Source organism: Penaeus chinensis, chromosome 21, assembly GCF_019202785.1.
Source record: "Penaeus chinensis breed Huanghai No. 1 chromosome 21, ASM1920278v2, whole genome shotgun sequence".
Classification (NCBI taxonomy): domain Eukaryota; kingdom Metazoa; phylum Arthropoda; class Malacostraca; order Decapoda; family Penaeidae; genus Penaeus; species Penaeus chinensis.
Window position 1 is genome coordinate 330022 of NC_061839.1, and position 22500 is coordinate 352521.

General features: G+C 35.9%; 4 protein-coding genes and 1 long non-coding RNA gene across 7 annotated transcripts in view; 3 read left to right on the top strand and 2 right to left on the bottom strand.

Moving 5' to 3' along the window:
- LOC125036544 (pyridoxal kinase-like) overlaps positions 1 to 8881 on the bottom strand; it is a 9678-nt gene extending 797 nt beyond the window's left edge. The window contains exons 1-9 of one of the 3 annotated variants that reach the window (XM_047629226.1): positions 8757 to 8817; positions 8310 to 8392; positions 8039 to 8133; positions 6174 to 6273; positions 4582 to 4725; positions 4139 to 4259; positions 3593 to 3741; positions 2693 to 2814; positions 1 to 2234 (exon numbers count right to left, since the gene is read on the bottom strand). The exon at positions 1 to 2234 is cut by the window's left edge and continues 797 nt beyond it. In XM_047629226.1, the coding sequence (XP_047485182.1) occupies positions 2049 to 2234; positions 2693 to 2814; positions 3593 to 3741; positions 4139 to 4259; positions 4582 to 4725; positions 6174 to 6273; positions 8039 to 8133; positions 8310 to 8379 (987 nt within the window). In that variant the 5' untranslated portion in view covers positions 8380 to 8392; positions 8757 to 8817 and the 3' untranslated portion in view covers positions 1 to 2048. Of the gene's footprint in view, positions 2235 to 2692; positions 2815 to 3592; positions 3742 to 4138; positions 4260 to 4581; positions 4726 to 6173; positions 6274 to 8038; positions 8134 to 8309; positions 8393 to 8756 lie in introns of all 3 variants that reach the window. The other 2 variants (XM_047629227.1, XM_047629229.1) reach the window with 2 other exon arrangements.
- A 270-nt stretch (positions 8882 to 9151) lies between these two features.
- Positions 9152 to 11738, top strand: LOC125036681 (frataxin, mitochondrial-like). Its single transcript, XM_047629486.1, has 4 exons — positions 9152 to 9260; positions 9975 to 10160; positions 10825 to 10942; positions 11384 to 11738. The coding sequence occupies exons 1-4, from the start codon at positions 9238 to 9240 to the stop codon at positions 11633 to 11635; spliced, it is 579 nt and encodes a 192-aa protein (XP_047485442.1). The 5' UTR covers positions 9152 to 9237; the 3' UTR covers positions 11636 to 11738.
- Positions 11739 to 11873: 135 nt separating this feature from the next.
- Positions 11874 to 19435, top strand: LOC125036680 (uncharacterized protein KIAA0825-like). The gene is made up of 13 exons (XM_047629485.1): positions 11874 to 12492; positions 13049 to 13245; positions 13384 to 13490; positions 13679 to 13894; positions 14036 to 14254; positions 14523 to 14687; positions 14943 to 15041; positions 15315 to 15395; positions 15660 to 15869; positions 16246 to 16439; positions 16786 to 16918; positions 17679 to 17855; positions 18159 to 19435. Exons 1-13 carry the CDS (start codon positions 11888 to 11890, stop codon positions 18363 to 18365), a joined length of 2610 nt encoding a protein of 869 aa, XP_047485441.1. The 5' UTR covers positions 11874 to 11887; the 3' UTR covers positions 18366 to 19435.
- LOC125036682 lies at positions 14646 to 15742 on the bottom strand. The gene is made up of 4 exons (XR_007115913.1): positions 15602 to 15742; positions 15231 to 15390; positions 14941 to 15057; positions 14646 to 14782 (listed from the first exon to the last, which is right to left on the bottom strand). It is a non-coding gene; the product is annotated as an uncharacterized LOC125036682 (long non-coding RNA).
- A 776-nt stretch (positions 19436 to 20211) lies between the features above and the next one.
- Positions 20212 to 22500, top strand: part of LOC125036763 (integumentary mucin C.1-like) — an 11286-nt gene continuing 8997 nt past the window's right edge. Inside the window, exon 1 of the mRNA XM_047629641.1 lies at positions 20212 to 20282. Coding sequence (XP_047485597.1) covers positions 20272 to 20282 — 11 coding nt within the window. The 5' untranslated portion in view covers positions 20212 to 20271. The remainder of the gene's footprint in view (positions 20283 to 22500) is intronic.

Consider the following 22500-nt stretch of genomic DNA (forward strand, 5'->3'; position numbering starts at 1 on the left):
AGACTTGCATTTTGATATATATGCTACTAATCTAACATTGCATATTTCACAAAAGGAAAAAGTAAATGTATTTATTCATTTCTTTCAAGTGTTTCCTTCTTTCATTGTGTAGATAATGATGCTTATCTATACTTAAAGCACGATATCAATGCATATGATCCTACTGTAATACTAATCAACATTACATAATAACATTATGAAAACTATGGAAAAAACAGTTTAGCAAGTGGTGTCAACTTTTAAAAATAACTTTGGTGCAAGTATTATGTCACATTTTGTAAGTTCAAATTGGCACAAGTTAAAAATAAAGAGTGCATGATTACCTGATTATCAGAAAGTGGCCCTAACTGCAACTTCATGCTATACATTCATCTTTACTCTAAATTATGCAAATACAATAAGTCACACCCACCAAATTTATATTTCAAAGAGAAGTACCATTCTTAAGTGCACAGTTCAAAAGCAATCTTGCATATGACTTAAAGGAATAAGTACACACCATCATTCTGATCACAAGTTTTGAGGAAACTGCAAAACAAAATCAATTATAGTGTGTTCATGTGTATTAGTGTATGTTCAAGTATATATGTATGCACATGTGTGTACAAATTAAGCAAACAATGAAACTCATACATAATAATGAAAGACTCAATACAGATCAAGTGTTATATCAGACATTAACAGTAGTTGGTATGATATTTGGTATTTGATATAAAATGTAATAATCTCATAGACAAGGTAAAACACAAAGCCAAAGTCCAAGAATTAAGAAGTTTCAGTACGATGCTGAAATGAGCTCTTAGTAGGTTAAGTCTATATATGAAAATATAATGAAAAGCAAGTTCTTTAAACTGAGTTAAAGGCAACTTTAATTATAATATTTTTTGTTGCCCATTTTCCTTATATATCTGGAGAAAATCTAAAAAAATAAATAAATAAAAAAATCCAAATAAACCTGAAGAAAACATGATTAAAGTGAATATTAAGTAAACCTGTAGAACCTTTAATACATGTTAAGAGCTGGCAATAGACCCTTGTAGAAAGAAATATTACAGAATAAAATGTTACACACAGAAGGCATGTATCACTTTCTTAGTCCACAAGTTTGACAGTAATGAGGGATCAGGAAAATAATGCTACTAAAGAAATACAGATAGTGTGTGTTTGTGTGTTTTTGCATGCACATAAATGCATTTGCAACTGCCTTTGCTCTTATGTTTGAATATGTGTGTCATGTGTGTGTGTATACATGATATTACAGTTGTATGTATTCTGGTGGGTAAATTAATATAAATTTGTCACATCAACATACAAGTACTTATAGTTATAGACATGCACCATCCCGGCTTTGTGTATACTGTGATTTTCTGACGTGTCAACAACAGCTGAGTGTTTCGTCATGCATAAGCCACCTTGACGATATAAACATTGGATATTCAAAAGAAGAGGTAGTAAAACAAAAACGTGTTCTTGTAATATACCTAAGAACTAGGGATATATAAAACACTAAGGAATGGCAAAGATCTGCACATAATGACTACCCTGTGGCCTCTCAGCATTTACTTCCAATCAAATCAATGGTCTTATATATTCCAAGTTTTGTATACTCATTGATTGAGAGTTTAGACATGATGGCAGTAACTTTATGTAATTGTCAAGTACTGAAGGTATTAAATATCCCTTTGTATAAAAGTACATATGTGCTATTTATAAATTTGTTATAAATACAATATATTAATAGTGCAATAAATAGGAGATAATTTCCCTATACTGTATATAACAATGTATATAATCTAATAAATAATCTTTAAAAATACTGCAGACTCCTTAAAATAAAGAATCAAATTTCACTATTCATAAAATCACACAAAATATAGATTTAAATAAGATATCCTACAGAGGCACAAAACTCTCTAAAAGGATAAGTGAAAAAAAAAACAAAAAAACATACCAATAACATACAGTAATCTTGGCTAAAATAAATGGCAATTCTCAAACACTGGTGCTCAAAATGTCTCAGAAGGTTGGCTCTCATATATGCACCAGGATTAGTTCTCCAGTACACTAGCTTGGCACTTGGACACTGGGTTGCGGATGTCGTCTAGGCTCTGTACCAGCTTGAGTTCGAGGTGGCGCACAGTTAGGGGTGCGTTGGGCCCAGCCTCCTGACGGGCCATGTCCAGGGTGCGGCGCAAGATGGTCTGCATGGTGTCCACAGTGTTCTCAACGGATTTCTGGGGGAAAGGGGGCATTGGGAGATTGAGGGAGGTAGAGAGGGAATAGATGGAAGGAGGGAAAGAAAGAGAGAAAGACCAACATAGAGAGAAAGGAAAGTGAAAAGTTACCAAGAGAGAGAGAGAGAGATAGAGTGAGAGAGTGAGAGAGTGAGAGAGTGAGAGAGTGAGAGAGAGAGAGAGAGAGAGAGAGAAAAGAGAGAGAGAGAGAGAGAGAGAGAGAGAGAGAGAGAGAGAGAGAGAGAGAGAGAGAGAGAGAGAGAGAGAGAGAGAGAGAGAGAGAGAGAAACTACAAAAGAAATAAAAAGAAAGTAAAACAGAGAGCCAGAAACAAGAGAGAACAAGAGACAGGCAATAAAACCTAGACAAAAGGTCTGAAAATTCTCACAATATTTCACACAAACTCCAAGAATTCACGCACTTGAAAATATACCTGAAGGACCTTATTACAAACTCACCTTCAGATTGCTGTCGGTGTGGTGCATCCAGCCCAAGAGCAGAGATGCAAAGAGATCTCCCGTGCCGGTGAAGTTAACAGGGAGACGAGGGATGCCAATCTGTAGGCGTGTGCTTGTACCATCTGTAATGAAAAATTGGTTTACGACTAGCTTTACTTCATCCATGATAACTTTTCGCTTACTCTTCCTCTATTTCATACTGTTAATCACATTTTCTTAATCACTTTGCTTCGCTTCACTTCATTGTACTTCAAAAGTTATCAAACACTAGTTCTGCTTTATTTATTAACAAAGTGAGAACCAAATTTAGATTTCCTATGTCCTCTATATGTTATGTATGTTCTTCATGTAATGGAGGTTTGTGTATCAAAATAAGCTTAGTTACCATTGAAATTCTATATTATACAGTTTCAACTAATCTCAATATTAATTAAATTTAGCTTAATAATGATAGAATGCAACAAATATATTTGACAAATATTTAAAGCACATATGTTTTATAAAATATATATATATATATATATATATATATATTATTATATATTATTATTATTTTTTTTTTTTTTTTAAGAAATCTCTTGAAGTTTTAAACCAGATAACAGATAATTTGACAGTCTAGTTATCATTTTCAAACTGCTTGTATCTAAACAATCTTTAATCTAATATCTTAATACATATACGTATTACCCTCAATTGGGAAAAAATTACTATGTTAAAAGAGTAGAACTTCATAAATCAGGAAACTTCACGAAGACTAAGTCATTAATATCTCCTTTCACGCTCTCAACATCATTCTTGGAACCAGTAACAGCACATATAGTAGATCCATATAATTCACTTTTCTTCCTAAACTGATAAAGCTGATACAGATAAAATCCACAACGTGAAGAGGGTACGCACTGATAACAGAAGAGGCCAGACCAAGCAGCTCATTCTCCGAGCCAAGTTCCGTACTGGAGAGAACCACTGTCTTAGCCCCCTGCTCGTGAAACCACTTCATGACTTCCATCGCGTCACCTTCGTTCTTGATCTTCCGCCCCGAGAGTAGCCTTTCAATAAAAATGGAGTAAAGATGAATGTCTTACTAAACAGCAAACAGGCCTAATAATAAGGATAAAATTAACATGTAAAGAATATAAGGAATGCTTTCATAACAGATCCAAAATCACTTTCTATATCAGTAAAGCAAGTCCAGACTAATTTTCAATAATCTTTATCATGATGATATTTTTAACACATTTAGAGAGATCTTTTCTAGATAGAGCAATCCTGTGACTCCAGCATAAAGCATTAGTTTCCATTCTACATAGCCACAGCTGTTCACTATACATCCAGTACAACATAGCACTTATGAACTACATAAGATCTTAATGTTCTTATCTCAACCCTGCCTTTTGAACTTGCTAGAGTTAAGTTATCAGAGCCTATCTGTGAAATCATACTTACTCTGCCTCATACTGGTTTGGCGTAATGATATCTGCTAGGGGGACGATGTGCTTCCTATACACGGGTAAGAGGTCTTCAGGTACGTACATTTTTCCGTGGTCCCCCATGACTGGATCACACACTGGAAAGGAAGGAAGGAAAGAAAGACTTAAAGAAGGAAAGACTTGGAATGTAGAGAAGCACCAATGTTAGGAAAACTGAGGATAGAAAGAGGAGGAGGAGGAGGAGGAGGAGGAGGAGGAGGAGGAGGAGTAAAGGTTAAAAAAAGAAAAAAAAAAGTGTGAAAGAAGTTTACTCAAAGAAAATAGAGAAATGAAGTTAATTAAAAGAGAATGACCAACATTAATGCATACAGAGAGAGGAAGATATATATGTATGTGTAAACATACTTTTAAAAACAATAATAAAACAAAAGTGCAAGTTCACCCATTTCCCACACTAACCATATATCAAATTTGGGTTGACTGTCTTCAGGTGCTCAACCACACTCTTCACCTTCTCCAGAAAGGACTTCGACCCAATGTATCCCGTTAGCAGGTGAGAATAAAAGTCAATACTGTTGTCCTTTAATCCATCTATTAAGTCACCTGTAAAGACAAAGCAAAAATAACTAGAGAGCTGTTAAAGGCAATAATCATCCACCTGAAGCTTTACATAATAAAAAGGGGGTCCTTGCTTATATGAATAACAGTACTAAGAAACTCTAACCTTGTTCTATATGACATGCAAAGCAACTGTTATTTAAATTCTAGAGAGAACTGGAACTACAGCTACAGATTTTAAAGTTAATGAGATATGTCAGTAATATCACTATTGTCTTTTCTCTCCTGTTAAACTACATTAACATGTATCACTGAATCTTATCTCTTACACACAACATTTCAAAAAATAAATTATGTAATCCATATGTCTATTAACATTTCATGGACTAAACTATCTGATAATTAAGAAATATACCCAATGTTCTGCTTAAAAAAAAATATATATTAAAAAAATGTCTCTTTTAATCTTTACATAACTGTTATCAACCCTATGTAATCTAATCTGATGCTCTGATTGCATAAGAAACCTATCGAGGGACAGGAGATCTTGTTTTTGACTCATTATTCCCAAAGTGATTCACCAGCATGTTCTTCCATGACTAGAATACTGATGAGCAACAGCTATACATAATCTATAGTTCTGGGCCTTGTTTGTAACAATGAGCTTATATGCCTTCCATAGAAGACTTTTAAGGAATCCAAATTTCAAATATTAGAACTACAATCTAATAATTTCACTTGATCCTATTTTACTATAACAATTTGACAACTCATATCTGCATTATGACTTACATATTTTTTTAATAATTTCTCAAAATTATGCGTTACGTCAGCCTGGGTATTTCTAAAGTCACATGCTAACTGTGAGTACCATCTATTTATGCAATCATTTATAAGGATTGGGAAAGTAAAATATTTAAAGTAGAATCTGAGAATCATGCAGACCACCAAGGGATTATGTGCAAGCATAAAAGCACATACAAACACTTACTCTGAATATTTGTAACATGAAACAAAGGCTAGAGGAAGGATCTAAGAATTATTATCCATATCACGTCAATTAATAACATACTACACAGAAAACCATGCAAGAACTACATGGTTATTTGTTGCTGTTTTTGTTACAGCAGACAAAACCTACAGACAAAAGGCCAAGTTCTCATACTCCATAATAAGAGAGAAGATACCACACTCTCAAGTCTAATTCTGAATTCATTACAACAAAATGTTTCATGCTTACTTGTGTTCTCCAAATGAGACTTTTCTATAAGGCCAACCTTTTGTAACTATTATGAGATGCAAGGAAATATGAAATACAAATTACTTTGCTTTTTGGGAGGACCATAATAAAGGAAAAAGAAAAAAAATAAATCTAAAAAAATACAGAAAAGAAAATAATAATAATTAAAGTATTCAATATCTTTCAGTTTCTCCAAATAAAGACACAACTTGCGGATTCCTTACAAACTGTGAGACTACCTCCTCATACTTACCTAACTGATTATTGTCTAACACTTGTCCCTTGAACGACTTATAGCCAGTGTGGTTGGAAAACTGCACTGAATTGATGGTATCTACCTCAAATCCTAGTACCTACAAGAATAAGAATAAACATGAATAAATAGCATGAATTGATCTCTGAGGGGAAAATAAGTTGCTTTTTTCCAACCATTTCCTTACATAAGCATGAAAATTTCCTGTGTGTGTCTCTCCTATTTTACAAGTTACAATAGAAGCTGTATGTTGTCCCTCCTCCCTGAGTGTGTGTGTGTGTATTAACTTACATACAAACATCAGATACTGGTTCTTCACTTCACTTCAATGATCAACTGCATTTATAATCCTTTCCTTCATTTGTAGAAGAAAATATTGAATATTAAAAAGTAAAATAGTTATCAAATAAGAAAAAAAAAAAAAAAAAAAAAATATATATATATATATTTATATATTAATTTTGTAATCCTACATCTTTTTAAGGGTTAGTTCAAGCCCTTTTCCTTGGGGATGAACCATGCATATCTACAGAAGTATTCATATACAAAAAGAATGTCTTTCTTACTTAGTTGGGTCTCCATACCAAAAATTTACATAAGATATCATCTAGATTGATACAAAAAAAAATACCCCTTGATAATAACTGTTACTTACACAGGATGCCATTTGACTGATAACTCAGGAAATTTTATCATAACTGTCATATCTCTCATACAAATTTCCCCAACAGGAGAAAGGTCAATTTCTATGATACCCATCTCTTCATTTGGTATAAATAGTACTAGAGAAGTATAATGTGCAGAAGGCACAATACCTAAAACTGGACAACAAAACCTTTCATTAATTTTTAAACCTCATCTTTGTTTGTGTCCTTAATACAGTTTAATATCTTATAAACTTAAACTTGATACAAAGCACAAGGTATCCTCTCCTACCATCCACTCAAGAGAAAGACACTAATTCTACGTATATCCAGGTGAATTTGGACGACTTGGATAAGTGACTGGTAGAATAAACATTTACTCGGCATGGAAAAGAAAAGAGGCAGAAAAGCTTCGCATTACCAATACAGGTGATGTTTACAATTCATTCAGTCTACAGAACCCAGCTATGGCAACAATATTGGCTCCAACAGCCAACAAGGGCATGAGATACACCAAGAAAATTACCATTGGAAAAAAAAAAAATAATAATAAATAAATTCCAGTGCTTATAGGGTGCAGCAATTGCTTGATAACACGCCTCTCCTAAGTTCATTTCCATGAATTAAACCTTCGATAGAAAATATCTTTTAAAGTCAATACCGGTTTCTTGGCTATAGGCGACGTGAAGCTTATCTGAGGAATTCCCAGAAAAAAGCAAAAAACAGAAAAGAAGAGTAATCTGTAAATGGGCACTTGCAATGAAACATGCTTTCCAGTTGCATACTTTTTTGGGGGTATTTAGTAACAGTATTGACCTTTACACACTATTGTTTCATGTCTATTTACAATGACCATTACTTTCTTTTAAGGCACTAATCATAGTATCAATTATAAAGGAATCCACAACTTTAGCTCTGTCCATTTTAAGATAGCGTTGTACCCATGCAGGATTACTAGCGGAAATGGTAGGAGTCGGATAAAGACCAAAGCATTAGCAAAAGATCGGATATCTGAACCAACAGATGATTGCAACATTAACTTGCTTGAAGTAAGGATATCATAATGCAGAAACAACATACTGCTTATATGAGAAAATATAGAAGAATATACAAAAAAAATCTTCATATTACAAGAATTTCAAAGAGGTGATTAAGAGAATGGCAACAGTAATAACAAAAACATAGAGCCATCAACGCCATATACCCAAACGTACGACTTACCTGCAGCGGAAAGCAGGCACTCTTGTTCCCAACATAGCCCGAGACGACATGGCTCTGGATTGACAGCACTCGCACGTTGTTGGCAGCCATGACCACTTCAGTAAGAGGAAGGAATAAAATTTAGCCCATTGACATTTCATTTCCTTGTTTCTCTTATTTATCAACAATTTTGCCATTAATTTGCACCTTAATTCTAAACCAATTTAAGACTTCAAAGTCTCCCAACACTGAGTCCTATTAATTTGCAACTTGAAATCTAAATCTGATTTACATCTATTCCTTTCTAACACCAAATTTATGGACGAAAGCATAGGCCTACGTGCATTCATCCATCTCCTCATCTCCTGAAAACTCCTGAAACCAAGAGTAGATTATGATAACGACTAAACAAGAATTTAGTGGTTAAATTTTCCCTATAAAAAAAGTCGTAACATTGGGCATTTCACAGCACCATATTAATGATCATCATAATAAAATGAATGTTTATACAACAAAATCTAACACAACACAAGCGGTCCTTAGAAAGCACTGGCTTGGTATTATCACCTAAGCTAAAAAAAAAATAATAAATAAAAAACAAGCCATTATTTTCCTATTTTCCTGTCATCTGCTTCTTTAAAATTTCTTCTAGTGTGTATTTATCCACATACTTCCAAATATCAGACTACAACATTCCTGTTAATCTCTATTACTCTATGAAACAACAATCATTTCCTACCAATTTGTATGTTTTACGTAGTTTAAGAGAATAATATAAAATAAACACCGGGGACCAGGCGACTCTCCTTCCACGAAGGTTCACAGCGGACTGAACAGCTGATCAATGTGACACTGTTGTTTTCAAGGGACCCTGTATGTATGAAAGGGATTTTGTATTTAAATTGCTAATGTGCTTATTAAGTAATGCTGTATATTGTTTAGTAAAGTGAATTATTTGATTTGATTTTTATGGGAATATATAGATAAAAATTTTTTTTTTTCATTTTCACAACTTCTCCATGCTGTTTTAAGAGCTTTATGTGGGGGGAAAAGAATAAAAAACAAATCAACGCAGAGAAAATAAATAAATAATAAACAATTTTCACACAATAATCAGATATACGTGCTGCAGAATCCAGAGGCGAAACACGGCACTTTTAGCCCATGTCCCGCGATCAGCTGACCGGCTTCGTTGCCACGGAAACCGAGACATAACAAATATGATTTCTGTTTTCCTTCGCAGGTCAGTTTGCAGGGTCATAGGTCATGGGTCTTAGTGTCGATGATGTTTTCGGGAAACTAATAGTGTATTAGCTGTGACTGTGTATGGTATCTGTCTCTTGGTTCTGCCTCATAGTGTGGTTATTCAACTTGGAAAACGTGTGATTTGATTTCATGTAATTAGATGATATTTTAAGCAGCACAAAAAAATATTTGATTATGAAGGTAATGGAGTGTGTCGCACAACTCTTAGATTAAATACATATATCTAACTCTAAGGTGTTTGCCTTAAGGGGTATGGAGGGCTTATAGTGAGTCACTTTGTCATGGAAAATTATTTTTTCTTTCAATAAATGTGTAAGTAGTAGACAATTTGATTACTCTTTAAGTAAACTGGGCTTTTCTCTTCCAATCAAATTAATCTCTCAATTTCTCTTTCTTCATGTGTAAAGCATATCTAGAGCTATTTTTGCATAAAAAGATGTTTCATATTACACAATGAATTTAGAATTTCTTAATTTGTTATTTTTACATCTCTATTACCATTTAAAAGGTGAATCTGCCACGAAGTTACTAATTGAAGGTGAATTAACCACTGAAAGTATTTATTTCATCCTTATGTAAATTTTCTAATAAACTATTTACATTCTTATTCAGTTAGCCTCTTAAGTACCTGTAATCAAGTGTTTTTTTTTTTTTTTTGTCAGGATGATTACATTGTTTGTCTACTTTTCAGTGTGAGCCAGTTCAGCCCCCAAGCTGCAGCAAGACAGATATCAAGATTATCCATTCGTCAGTTATCGCAGACTAGACTTAAGTTCCCCGTCACAGTCTCGAATTCATTGCAGTCAAGAAGTAAAAAACTCTTTTTGCAAGGATTCAATTCAACGGAATACACTGCCAGGGGTTACTGTTCTACTGAGTAAGTGGTTTTATGTGTAAGCTAATGGGTTTCCTTTTTTCTATGAATGTGAACTAATTTTTCAGTCTTACATGGGCAAAGGTGCCATGTTATCATGGTCTTAAATCACAAGCTATGAAATGAATTGGGGAAAAAGTTACAACAACTAACTCATCTTGACATTAGATTTAGGGTAGTTTTGTGTAAATAGCTTTTATTATTGAATCATGCATAGCTGCATGAAGTATATATGTTTAACTATAACTGTTTGCCATGTTGCAGCTCTTTATTTAGTGTGATACCATTGTATATCATCCTCCATTTTTCCTGCTGTCTCTTAAATATAAATATACCCTCTGTTCTAAGTCCTTAGAAAACTAACCTTGGGCTTACTTTTAGATGAATAAATCTTGCCATTAAGGAAACTCCTAGGTACTGCTATATTAATTAATGGTACATAGAGGAAAGATGTTTATACTTCATTTCATTTATTGGTGAAAAGAGGAATGCATATACATATAAAGAGGATATACTTGCCTATATCCATGTGATCATAATCTCTTTCAGGTTTAAGGATATTAGTTACCAATGTCTTGCAGAAATGCATTAGGATAATACAAATAATGTAATATATCTTTTGCTTTTACTTATCATATGTATTTACGTGATTCTTACCTTTTTTCAGAATAGATCAGACAACCTATGAACACGTGAGTGATGAAACTCTGGAATCCTTGACAGAGTACTTAGAAGAGCTGGTTGAGACTGATTGTGCTCCTATAGATTCTGATGTAACCTATTCTGTAAGTTACAAGTGTTGGTTTATCATGCATACATTCTTCTGTAGTTCCTTCCCTCATTCTTTTTGTTTATGCTTTCCTCTGTCTGTGTGATCATTTTTAACTTTCTCTCTTTGTTTCATTTTACTCCTTTCTCCCTCCCTCCTGTCTTCACTAGCTTCCATCCTGCTTACTTCTATACCTTAATCTCTCACTCCTTCAATACCCACATTTTGTTATTCCCTTTTTCCTTCTCTTTCATTCTCCTTTCCATTTAGTTTTCTCTTATTCTTTTTTCCTCTTCCCTTTTCTTTTCCCTTTCTCCTTCCTTCCTGCACTCTCCCTCCCTCTTTCTTTCATTCATTCATTCCATCCCAGGTTTTGCACAGAACAGGTATGCACACTGTGTACATATCACATGTTGGCCAAATCTGTCTTCTTAACCATGTAACCATATCTTTGCAGACTGGTGTATTGACGCTGCAGCTTGGAAGTGCAGGAACATATGTCATTAACAAACAAACCCCAAATAAGCAGATCTGGCTCTCGTCCCCCACAAGTGGGCCCAAGAGATATGACTTTATTAATGGCACTTGGGTGTACCGCCACACAGGAGTCTCTTTGCACGATCTGCTAACTGAGGAATTGTCGCCAGTGTTTCAGATGGAAACAGACTTTTCCAAGTGTGCCTATGGAAGAAATGAATCTGATGATTAACATGTTTATATTGTATATATGTACCATTGATATTTATGAAGAAAAATAATGTGGAGAGGTGGAAACTTGTAGAAAAGTGACTGAATAAAATTATTCATCTTTATTCTGACTTGTGGCTCATTTGCTTCTGAAAGTAAATATGGACATTTTGTTTTAGAAAACAGTTATATACTTTTATCCTCCTGGATACATATAGAATAAACTAACAAGCAAATGTAAAGGAAGACCATTCTTCCAAGGCATTTATCAGCAATGGCTATGGATGTATCAAAGTTGGCAGGTTCTTCCAAGGACAAACTGCATAAAGAATGGGCTGATTTCAAAGTGAGTGCCAAGGTCAGTGCAAAGCCTGTTTGCCCGTATGCCATTGGAGGGCAGAGGGACACCCCCATATCAGCTCTAGACAGTGTCAGCAAAGGCATGTGCATCTGGGAGGAATGCCTCAAGTTGACAATTGACCCCACAGTTGACAGATCCCGAGGGGTGCTGCCAAGTGAGGTCATGGTGGGAGCAGAGGGACAGGTTACTCTCTACCCTCCACGCCGTCACATCAATATCGAAGTCGGAGGATCCACACCAGGAAGCACAGTGTCTTCTGCTTCCAAAGCCAGCCAGAGCAAACCCAAATCCCTCCCAGGAGTTCCCATTCCTAAGGGCAAGCCACAAACACCAAAGGCAGCTTTGATGACTGCAGTAGAGCAGTCGGGAAATTACATGCTCGACCACATCAAACGGATCAGTGAAAATGGCTTTATTACTGGCAATAATAAGATCCTCTTTATATGCCTTGCTTCTGCAGCTTTAGTAAGGAACAGACTCAATGCCTATAAGGATATCCTAAAACAACCAAGTTCCAAGTAAGTTTGTTAAATGCTGTTTGACAGTTCACCTTCTTTTGGCTGTGTGTTAGGGATGGCTAAGATGAGATCATTTAAGCATCTCTTTTCTGCATTTAATATGCCCTAATGGACACTCATTTATTATTTAGAAAAGTCCTCAAATAGCCCATGTTGATTGACACTAGGCTTTTCTTGCCTTCTACATTATGAAAAATTTGTGATAGAATCCATCTTTGGTATTCTTATGATGAAAATTTATTCTCATTTTAGGAAATACATAATTCTGGAGATTTAATTACAGGACATGGCTAAAAAGATACTAAAAGTATCATTGTCAAAGCTTGTAGTTGATGACTTGGTTATTATGTCTATATATTTAATCAAACATTTATGCCCACATTGCATGTCACATTATATGTTGACCTTTTACTTTGACTTGTAATGCATTTTTTAATCCAATTAAGTGATTTAAGAAATAAGTTTTTTTATGTATTCAAGTCATGATATTACAGATCCGACTTTTTAGACGTGTGATTTCATATTTCTTATTTATGTTTTCTGCTTCCTCTTCCAGAAATCTTACGAGTGCACTGGGACGATGTGGTGAGATGGTTGAGTTCCTGATGCAGAACATCCTCAGCTACAACTGCGACCTGCTTCACTCAGCCCTCTTGCATGATCCCGCCAGCCACGACTGGACTAACGTTAAACCATACCATGAGAATGAAAAGTTCTCGGAAAGCATTCAGATGTGGGCTTTTTACATGCAAGGTACAAATGCTAGGCGAGCTCATTCTTGTTGAAATGGGAATATGAAATGCAGGCTTAATTTCTTTCATTTTATTAGAAGTGTTTGAAATCCTATATTATGATTTATTTTACTACCACATACACATTTATTTTCTCCAGGTGTTCGAAATGATTTGTGGCAGTATACTTCTCCACGGATGAGCGAAAGTATTTTAGCGAGCATATTTACGGACACTCTAAGCATCTTAGTCACAAGATATGCCCAGGTATATTGGAAATATTTTGCCTCCTTACATTGTATAATTTTTTTTAGTTTTCATTTCAAGATTTTTAGTTTTAAATGTGTTTAACTTAGATGTGATATATAAATGCAAATGTTTATATACAAAGTGATATATAGATATGTATAGAGTTAGATAAATACAGATTCGTAATTATTTACATTCTTCTACAGATTGAACCTAGTGACATGAGACTTCAGCAATACAAGGCAGATGTTGTTGCAATCTTGACAATAGTTGCCGCTACTCTCCCTTCCCTTGTAGCCTCTCCAACGATGCTCTTCTCAGTTCGCATCCATGAGTCTGTTGCTCTGCCTATCCATCGGCGTGCAGATCTGCTGCTCAAAGTTGCTGCTCTCAAGTGTGCTCCGATCGAAAATGTGGCAAGAGTAAGTTTTGTATGAGGAAAAACTTAAGTTTGAAAGATACTGGTAGTTCTTGATTATTTGGGATGTGTGTACTTTTATTTGGAATTAAGAATATACGGTCTTTCACAATTATATGGGCTACAGTTTGAACCTCCTTAACAGATATTCCACAAAGGCTTTGACAATGCAGTAAAGAGAACAGGATACCCAGACTCGCCAACAAGCATCGAGTCCACTCCAGCTTGGCTCACTTTCCTCAATCCTTCGCTGTTTCCTCACGGGCAGTCATCTCTCAGGTTCCTCGGAGACCACCAAGCTGTCTATCTCACCTTGCTTACGGTGGCCAGTCGACCGCAGCCCCAGTATCCACTCATAATAAGGGTAGGAAGAGTCTCATTTGTAAGCCCAAACTTGGTGTATAGTTCATTTAATTCATCATCAAAACTTCACATTATGTGTCAGTTGTATTTTATAATTCTCTGTGATGTTCTATACCAGTTTTAAAATTGCATATGTAACTCTTCAAGGCTTTTTGTATAATGTGAAGGTTGTAATACATGTTCCTGAAAGACATCCTGTACAAGCTAAAGAAATTTCTAACCAAAAAAAAAATTAATTGCTCTTTCTCATTTCCCATTTGTCTTATCAGGGTTTACTGATGCGGAAGTTCTTGGGTACAAAGACCCTGATGGAGGGACTGCATGATGCCCCTGGACAGGTCACAGCAGGAAAACCCTGTGATGGCCCCATGTGCATGCCACACCTGTGCTCACCTCCTCTGATTCCTCACACTGTGTACGCTGCCATTGCTCAGGTACGACTTTGTTCCTTGTCAGTGAAGATTATGTGTGTCTGTTCCTTTTCTTTCTTTTTTTTCTTTTTTGTCTATTGCTGCTGATTAACCAGTATCTGAAATGCAAAACTGTGTGTGTACAATATATTTATCAGTTATTTAATGAAAGCTGGAATTATCAATTGCAGTCTATTTTATGTACATTATGTTGACTTGTTTGCATGGTAAGAAGGCATGATATTTGAGAAGTTAATGAAGGTACTACCTGACTTACAGATTGTGATGAGATGTGTGGATTGGACGCCAGCCTTGTCCAACCTTATTGGTCCTGGCGTCAAACAGTCTGGCTTATGGGATTCCTTAGACCGCACACAGGTATTTTACATATTGTCTAGTGAGAGATTAAGAGAGATAAGAAAATTATGGTAGTTTTTATGATCCTTAAGAGCCTTGCCGCTTTGAAGCAGAATTGTAGGGTATGTAATTTCAGATTGTTTTGTCAAATAAAGTTCTCAGCAAGATATGTTTCTTTTTATCAGAAAAAATAAATTCTTATAGAGTCACTTTTTAGAGGTGTAATCATTTCTCATAGTATAAGTTTTGGAAAAAGTTTGTTTTCTCCACATATTTTAGTCTGTCATTTCGCAGGTTTGGAACATCCAGCGCCCCCCATGGCATCATGCTCTCGTGCAGTTGATTGCTCCAAGCGTAGTGGGTGTTGTTTCTGAGGTTCGTAATATAAAACTTAGTTGTTAAGGTTCTTTGATACTATGTAGCTGTACTTTTTTGACAATATAAATTGACACTTTTTTTCAACACTTGCTCTTTAGCATTTTTACAGTTGCTCTTTCTTTGACACAGTATTCTGCCTGATAGGATGTGGAATCTCCTTACATTTGTTTTTAATTTGACTTTATTCCATGTTCATTTTTTACCTTCTATTGATTTTTTTCTTTTCTCTTTCTATTCACTGAACTCTATTTTCCATGTCAGGTCATGAGAGCAGTGCCTCCCAAGCCTCCCGCTAAGCCAGCCCACCCCAGCCAGCTATCAGTCAGGCTTGAGCATCATCTGGCCGCTTGGACTCTGCAGCTGTTAACTGGCCTGGAAGGTGTTGCCGATTCGGTTCCTCTCCCAGTCATTTACGCGGCTCACACCATCAACACGTACCTTCCTCCAACCATCAAGCCTACAGGAGGGCATGTGAGTTACTTCTTAACTTGTTTTGTAAACATTATGCTTCTAACTGAGTAGGTGATAGGTTGTATTGCAAAGCATTGCCTTGAAATTTTGGGTGAATTTGTAGGCTGGCTGTAATTTTTAGAAGTGTTAGTTTTGAAGCATTTAGAGAATAGGAGAATACAAGAGCAGTGTATTGGGGATTATTATGCAAGATCTGTGGGGTTCTGATTTATGCAGGAGTGTCTTCTGTGGATAGATTACCTGTATGTTTTGAAAGTTAAAAGATTTTTCATGATCATCATTAACAGATGCATAATCATATGCATTTACACAAGTGTTGATATTCACCCGATGAAGGTTATGATTATATCTTTACAATTTACAATTTTCTTTAAAGGTGGTTACACATTTGGTGGTTAATGCCCTGTATTCAACTGTGAATTCACGAGAGTCCCTGGACCAGTTGAATGATTCCCCAATCACTGATGGACAGTGGGATATGATGATTGCTGTTGGTGAGAGGCTGTGTTCTTTGCATGATGGGAACTATGACACACACCTGAAGCAGATGACACGAGCACTGTTATTGCAGTAAGTAGTGAATTGTACATTTTGTTATTATGAAACTTGAGAGACCTCCAGTGAAAGATGAAAGGAGTGTGAATGTATATAAACATATAAATAGAAGTGAATGTATATAAACATATAAATAGAAGTGAGAGAGAGAGAGAGAGAGAGAGAGAGAGAGAGAGAGAGAGAGAGAGAGAGAGAGAGAGAGAGAGAGAGAGAGAGAGAGAGAGAGAGAGAGAGAGAGAGAGAGACTGACTGACTGACTGACTTAGTCACTGATGCGGTCAGTGTGAAAGAGAATCAGTTGTAGTTATAGAAATATGTATCCTTGTTCACCAATTTATGTATGCCCTTTAATTGTAAACAGGCTAGAAGACCTTGAAGACGAGGAGGAAGAAGACAGCCTGGATGACTACACAGATGAAGATGTGATTGACAGTGTTTGCAATGCTCTTGTTAATACTGTCCTCTCATCCGTTCAAGGCCAACATGCATTAGTGGTAAGTTCTCTTACTGATAGTTATGTTTACCATCACTGTAACAGGTGCACTCAGAAACAAAGAAATTGCATCTGATATTACTGCAGCTGTAACTGCTATGATGCAGTTTTCTGGGTCATCTTTAACAAAGAGCAATAAATTGTATAGTGATATAGAGGAATGAAGACTGAAGCATAATAAATTTAATCAAGGCATATCTGTGGAAGGATGGTCAATAGAAGCGAGTCTTTATTCACACTGTCCACTACCCACAAATCCCCAGCACCCCTTCTTGCTATATCTGTGCCAGACTCTCCATACTGCCAGCTGTAGAAGAACTCCCAACTCCACCACCTCTTAATTCAGCCATTCATGAAATAGCACACTGTCCATAGCTATGACTTGGTACCTGTTGATTGCATATCTACATATAGGGAGGAGGTAATATGAATGTAACACAAAGTATTAGAAGATAAATGAGGATGTTACTAGGAATACTCAATGCTAGAATTGAGTGTATATGTATATTTTTTTTAGAATTTTGTATGGAGAAAAGTCTTGCAAAAACAAAATAAGAAAACACTGAAAAATGTATAGAGAAAGCAAAAGCCAAGTACATGCCTTATATTTACACACAGTCTTATAATGTAATGCAAAGATAATAGATTAAAACATGTCTAAACCATCAACCTTATTTGTATCCCTTAATTATAATCATTCTTTTTCTTTTTTGTGTTAGTTCAATCAAAAGAATATATAGCAGTAAACATCCTAATTCCAGGTTATTTGGGAATTCCTGAAACGTAACATGGAGTGGATGCAGGAAGCATTGGAAGTACCGGCCTTGTTGCCTTTGACATCCAGCAATCCACCCACTGCCCTGAACTTCTCTCCCAAGCCATCTGTATACAACCCCCTGCACTACTACAAGAGGATGATCTACACACGTTTAGATCAAGTAAGGAAGGACTTGTGTTTGAAATCATGTAGTGAAAGTTGAAAGTTTGTGTGTATGCATAGATTATGGTTTAGGAAGTAGTGAGGAATGTATGTATTTCATGTTATTGACAGTCTGAATATATTTAGGAAACAGTCTGTAATTGAAGAGTGAATATATAGAAATATAAAGAAGTGATTTAGGGTTAAAGAAAGGAGCTAAATGTTAGAATAAGAGATGATGCAGCCAATATTAATGCCTTTGTTACTTGAAGTAATAAAGAAACTAACAAAACTTCAGTAAGGTATCTTTTATCCTTTTCAGGAAAGTCTCATGAACTTCAAAGGTGACTGGGATGCCATTCTGTGGAGTGACTTGGGTATGCCAAAGGAGACAATCGTTGATATTCTGCGACAAAGACCAGAGTTCCAGGAGGACCCATATCTCACACCAAGTCAGAAATTAGCCATGAAGAAATTGGCACCATTTGTGGTTCCCAGTGATGATTGCAGTTCGAAAAATGAGGAGTGAGGGAATGCAGTGGGAGGATGAGGATATAAAAGGAGGAGAATAGAAAGGGGGAAAAGCAAGCAGTGAGAGAAGGAGGTAAAAAGAGAAAAAAAGGAGAATGAGAGAACAGAAGTGAAGACTGAGAGAAATAGGACTAAAGGAACATAAAGCAGAGTTAAAACATGAAAAATGAAGAGTGAACAAAACAAAACAAAAAAAAAATAGAGGAGTGAGTGAGCACAAAATGAGTGAAAAAGTGTAAAGTGAAGACCAAGAGAATAAAAAGTACAGAGCAACAGAAACAAAAAATGAAGGGGAGAAGAAAACAGAGTAGTGAGAGAATGAATTGATGTGTGCCTTTTAACTTAAATTGGTTACTTTTGAGAAGATAGTGCCTTGAGATCAAAAAAATTCTCAAGACAACATGATTTGATGAAAAGAAAATATATATCGTCATCCTTTTTGGTTCATATTTGAAGTCGAAAGTGTAAACCTCTTGCTTGTGAATTTGATAATCTTCATTTATAAATTTATATAATATCTCTTTTAAGTCATTGCTCTCTTGAAGTTACAGAAACACAGACCACTTTTAAATTATTAATAGTCAGTTATATATGCCTGTCCAGATCTCAAAACAATGGCTGCCTCAATAAAAATATTTTTCAGCTTGAAGATAATGTTATTGCCTCATAATTGTCACTGTTTTCATGCACAGTTTTTGGTGCTTGTTGATCATTCTGATACAATTTGTTAAATTATAGGTGCTAAGTACATAGATGCTAGACAGTAGACTTCTTATATAAAATTATGTAGCTCTTACTTCAGCATTGGATATAGCTACACGTATATTGTAAATCTTAAAGTTGCTTCATGAATTAATTGAAGCATGTAGGAGTGATTTCTTGATTTTGCCTTGCCATCTAAAGTAATTTTTGTTGTAGTTTATTTTGAATTTGATTAGAAAATATAGATTACAAAAGGGCAGTTTTAAACATGTAACTGAGATCTGCTAATAATCTGCTGTGTGTGTGTATTATATATATTGTATATGTTAAAATTTACCAAGTAATAAAATACAGTTGAGTTAACTTTGTGCTATTCTTTAAACGAAGAGCAAGAATGTAATACTGTGGTATAGCAAAATATGAAATGGGAAGACAGAAAATGTCCCCAAGGGATATTAATCATAAACCATAATCCTCATATTCTATATATCCACAACTTCATAACTATTAGACAGAAATAATAAACTACATTAACACTAATATCAAGATTCTCTAAAAGGATTATCAAATAGATCCTAAAATCCATGGACAGGACTGTGCTGTCACATAACCATTTCCCAGTGCACATTAACTATCTGTCACACCAAGGTAACTGAATCTGGACATCTTTTATCCTAGTTGCATACTTTCCACCTTATCCAAGGCCCAGCATAAAACTTCTGGATCTTGGTATACCTGGATAAATTCCGGGCATCTGCACTCTTCCTCTGCTCATCAGAGTGACGTACCATCAACAGCATTAGTTGTTGGAGGAGCGTGGGCCCCTTGAGCATCTTTCATCCTTTGTTGTTGTTTTTTGATTTCTTTCGCTTAATACACACACACACACACACACACACACACACACACACACGCACGCACGCACGCACGCGCGCGCGCGCGCGCGTATATATATATACATATGTATAATATTTATACACATGTATATAAATATACATATATATACATATGTATATAAAATTTAGTTGCTATTATTGGCCCCGAACAAGTTTCATCCTCCCCCTCCGTGCATGCTTGCGTCCTGTCCTTCCAAATCCTCGACAGATAGCATGCGGTCTTCCCCGGCGCTCACATGATTTACAGTGCTCCCCTACTCCGTGAGCTCGCCGTCATATTCTTCACGCTGGGATGAGATACCCCTTATGTGCATGTAGTAAGTAAGCGCGGTGAGAAAGCGTAAAGGACCGGAGCGCGTGCGGGAGAGAGAGTGAGACAGAGAGACAGACCGACAGATACAGACAGACTGACAGAGACAGTTAGACAAACAGACACTTAAGAGTATAAGGATGGCAGTTGCTGCGACATTTATCATGCTTTATCGCCATGGAAGAGTAAGCTAAAAGGAGAATGAAAGGGACCTCATGATCTTTACTTCAAATTCATATCCTAATAATATTTTTATTTTATTTTTGATAAACAATGTCCAAGAGTTGACCGCAAAAAGTGTAAAACATATTGTGCCTTCGGATTATGAACATTAGTATGAATTGGTTACAGTTGATGTATGGAACGTGACATCGAGAGAGAGAGAGAGAGAGAGAGAGAGAGAGAGAGAGAGAGAGAGAGAGAGAGAGAGAGAGAGAGAGAGAGAGAGAGAGAGAGAGAGAGAGAGAGAGAGAGAGAGAGAGAGAGAGAGAGAGAGAGAGAGAGAGAGAGAGAGAGCGAGAGATAGGAAAATCTAACCTTTTCAGATATAGTGTATATATGCTCCTGGAACCCATATGTGGCATCTTTGCTCACATATTTGCAATTTCAAGTTGTCACCTAGTTGGTGAAATTACCGATTCCCGTAGCCAATGCCTGGTAGATATTATACAGTTAGAAAAAGTAGTTGTGAGTTATGAAATAATTTTATTATTCATCAGAAGCGACTTTACTATGTCTAGGAAGAACCGTATTCATGTTGACAAATGTAGAAAAAAGTATGAATGAGAATTAATATCTTCACAGCACAAGGGATGTATCTAGGCCGGTTTCGATTATATCTTCGTTAGAAATACATGTATTTCTGACGAAGATATAATCGAAACCGGTTAAATGCATCTCTTGAATTGTGAAGATATCAATTCTCATTCATACGATTTCTACATATGACTTATAATATAAAAGTGAATTTTTGCCGATGAAAAAAAAAAAATAATAATAATAATAATAATTTTCTTACATAGCATTTAGGAAATACACTGTTTTCTCTAAAAATTGAATTTCCTTGCAATAAACGCAGAACATGTTTTACACTTCATTGATTTGTTTTCCTTATCAAACGCGCCACAACAGTATTTTTACATGCCTCACAAAGTAAATAAGTATCATTTCCACATGAGAAATTAGGTAAACTGTAAGGACATATGTATACATGTACATACGATATTATTTTGAAGGCATTTAGAAAATATATGGCATGTAAAAGTATAACTATAATCGACCTTAATTGAATTAAGTAGCCACTTGGTTTCAGGAAAAGGTGGGGCGGGGATTTTGAGTAGCCATTTGGATACACAGTATTTTACTTCGTTGTCTAGGATAGTAGAGTTCAGGATCCTCTTATCTATCGCTATTTTCACTGATATATATCCAAAGCTTACTCAGAAGCTCTGTAATAAGAATTTGTATGGAAAAATCAGAGCGCCCCTGACGTTAGTGGGGCAGTGGCTGGAGTCCTTAGAATCCCAAATGTTGCCAAGGTGTAAGATTTCACCGACAGAGAGAGAGAGAGAGAGAGAGAGAGAGAGAGAGAGGGAGGGAGAGAGAGAGAGAGAGAGAGAGAGAGAGAGAGAGAGAGAGAGAGAGAGAGAGAGAGAGAGAGAGAGAGAGAGAGAGAGAGAGAGAGAGAGAGAGAGAGAGAGGGAGAGAGAGAGAGAGAGAGAGAGAGAGAGAGAGAGAGAGAGAGAGAGAGAGAGAGAGAGAGAGTAGAGAGAGAGAGAGAGAGAGAGATTTGTAAAATGGCTACTTTACAATGAAGTCATTCGTTTTCTTTCAAAATATACCTTAAAATTTGGTAATGCCATAAGGCAACAAATTAATTATATTAGTAAGGCTTGCTCTTCCTTACTGTCAATGGTAAAAGTTTATAAGAGGACCATACCCGCCAGAGACAATGTCCCGAACTCCAGCCAACAATCTTATGGGATCCCGTGGAGAACCGTTTTCTGTTTGATTGTTTGTTTGTTTGTTTTGGGGGGTGAATATAGAGGAGATCACTAATAAACGGCAATAAAATGTTACATGAATTGGAAAAATATAAAATCCCGAGCTAGGAGTCGTAATTTAAATGATAAATAAAGTGGGAAAATGAAAAACCCAAGCCAAGAATCATCCGCAGAAGATTCGAATCGGTGTAGCGGGCTCGAACGAACGAACAAGCACACACT

Bases quoted from the DNA above. Each gene is read 5' to 3' on its own strand.
- LOC125036680 (XM_047629485.1), top strand. From the start codon at position 11,888: ATGGCTATGGATGTATCAAAGTTGGCAGGTTCTTCCAAGGACAAACTG. The intron at 14,688-14,942 runs GTACGACTTTGT...CCTGACTTACAG, and splicing joins TGTACGCTGCCATTGCTCAG to ATTGTGATGAGATGTGTGGA. The intron at 17,856-18,158 runs GTAAGGAAGGAC...TATCCTTTTCAG, and splicing joins TCTACACACGTTTAGATCAA to GAAAGTCTCATGAACTTCAA.
- LOC125036681 (XM_047629486.1), top strand. From the start codon at position 9,238: ATGATTTCTGTTTTCCTTCGCAG. The intron at 9,261-9,974 runs GTCAGTTTGCAG...TCTACTTTTCAG, and splicing joins ATTTCTGTTTTCCTTCGCAG to TGTGAGCCAGTTCAGCCCCC. The intron at 10,161-10,824 runs GTAAGTGGTTTT...ACCTTTTTTCAG, and splicing joins AGGGGTTACTGTTCTACTGA to AATAGATCAGACAACCTATG.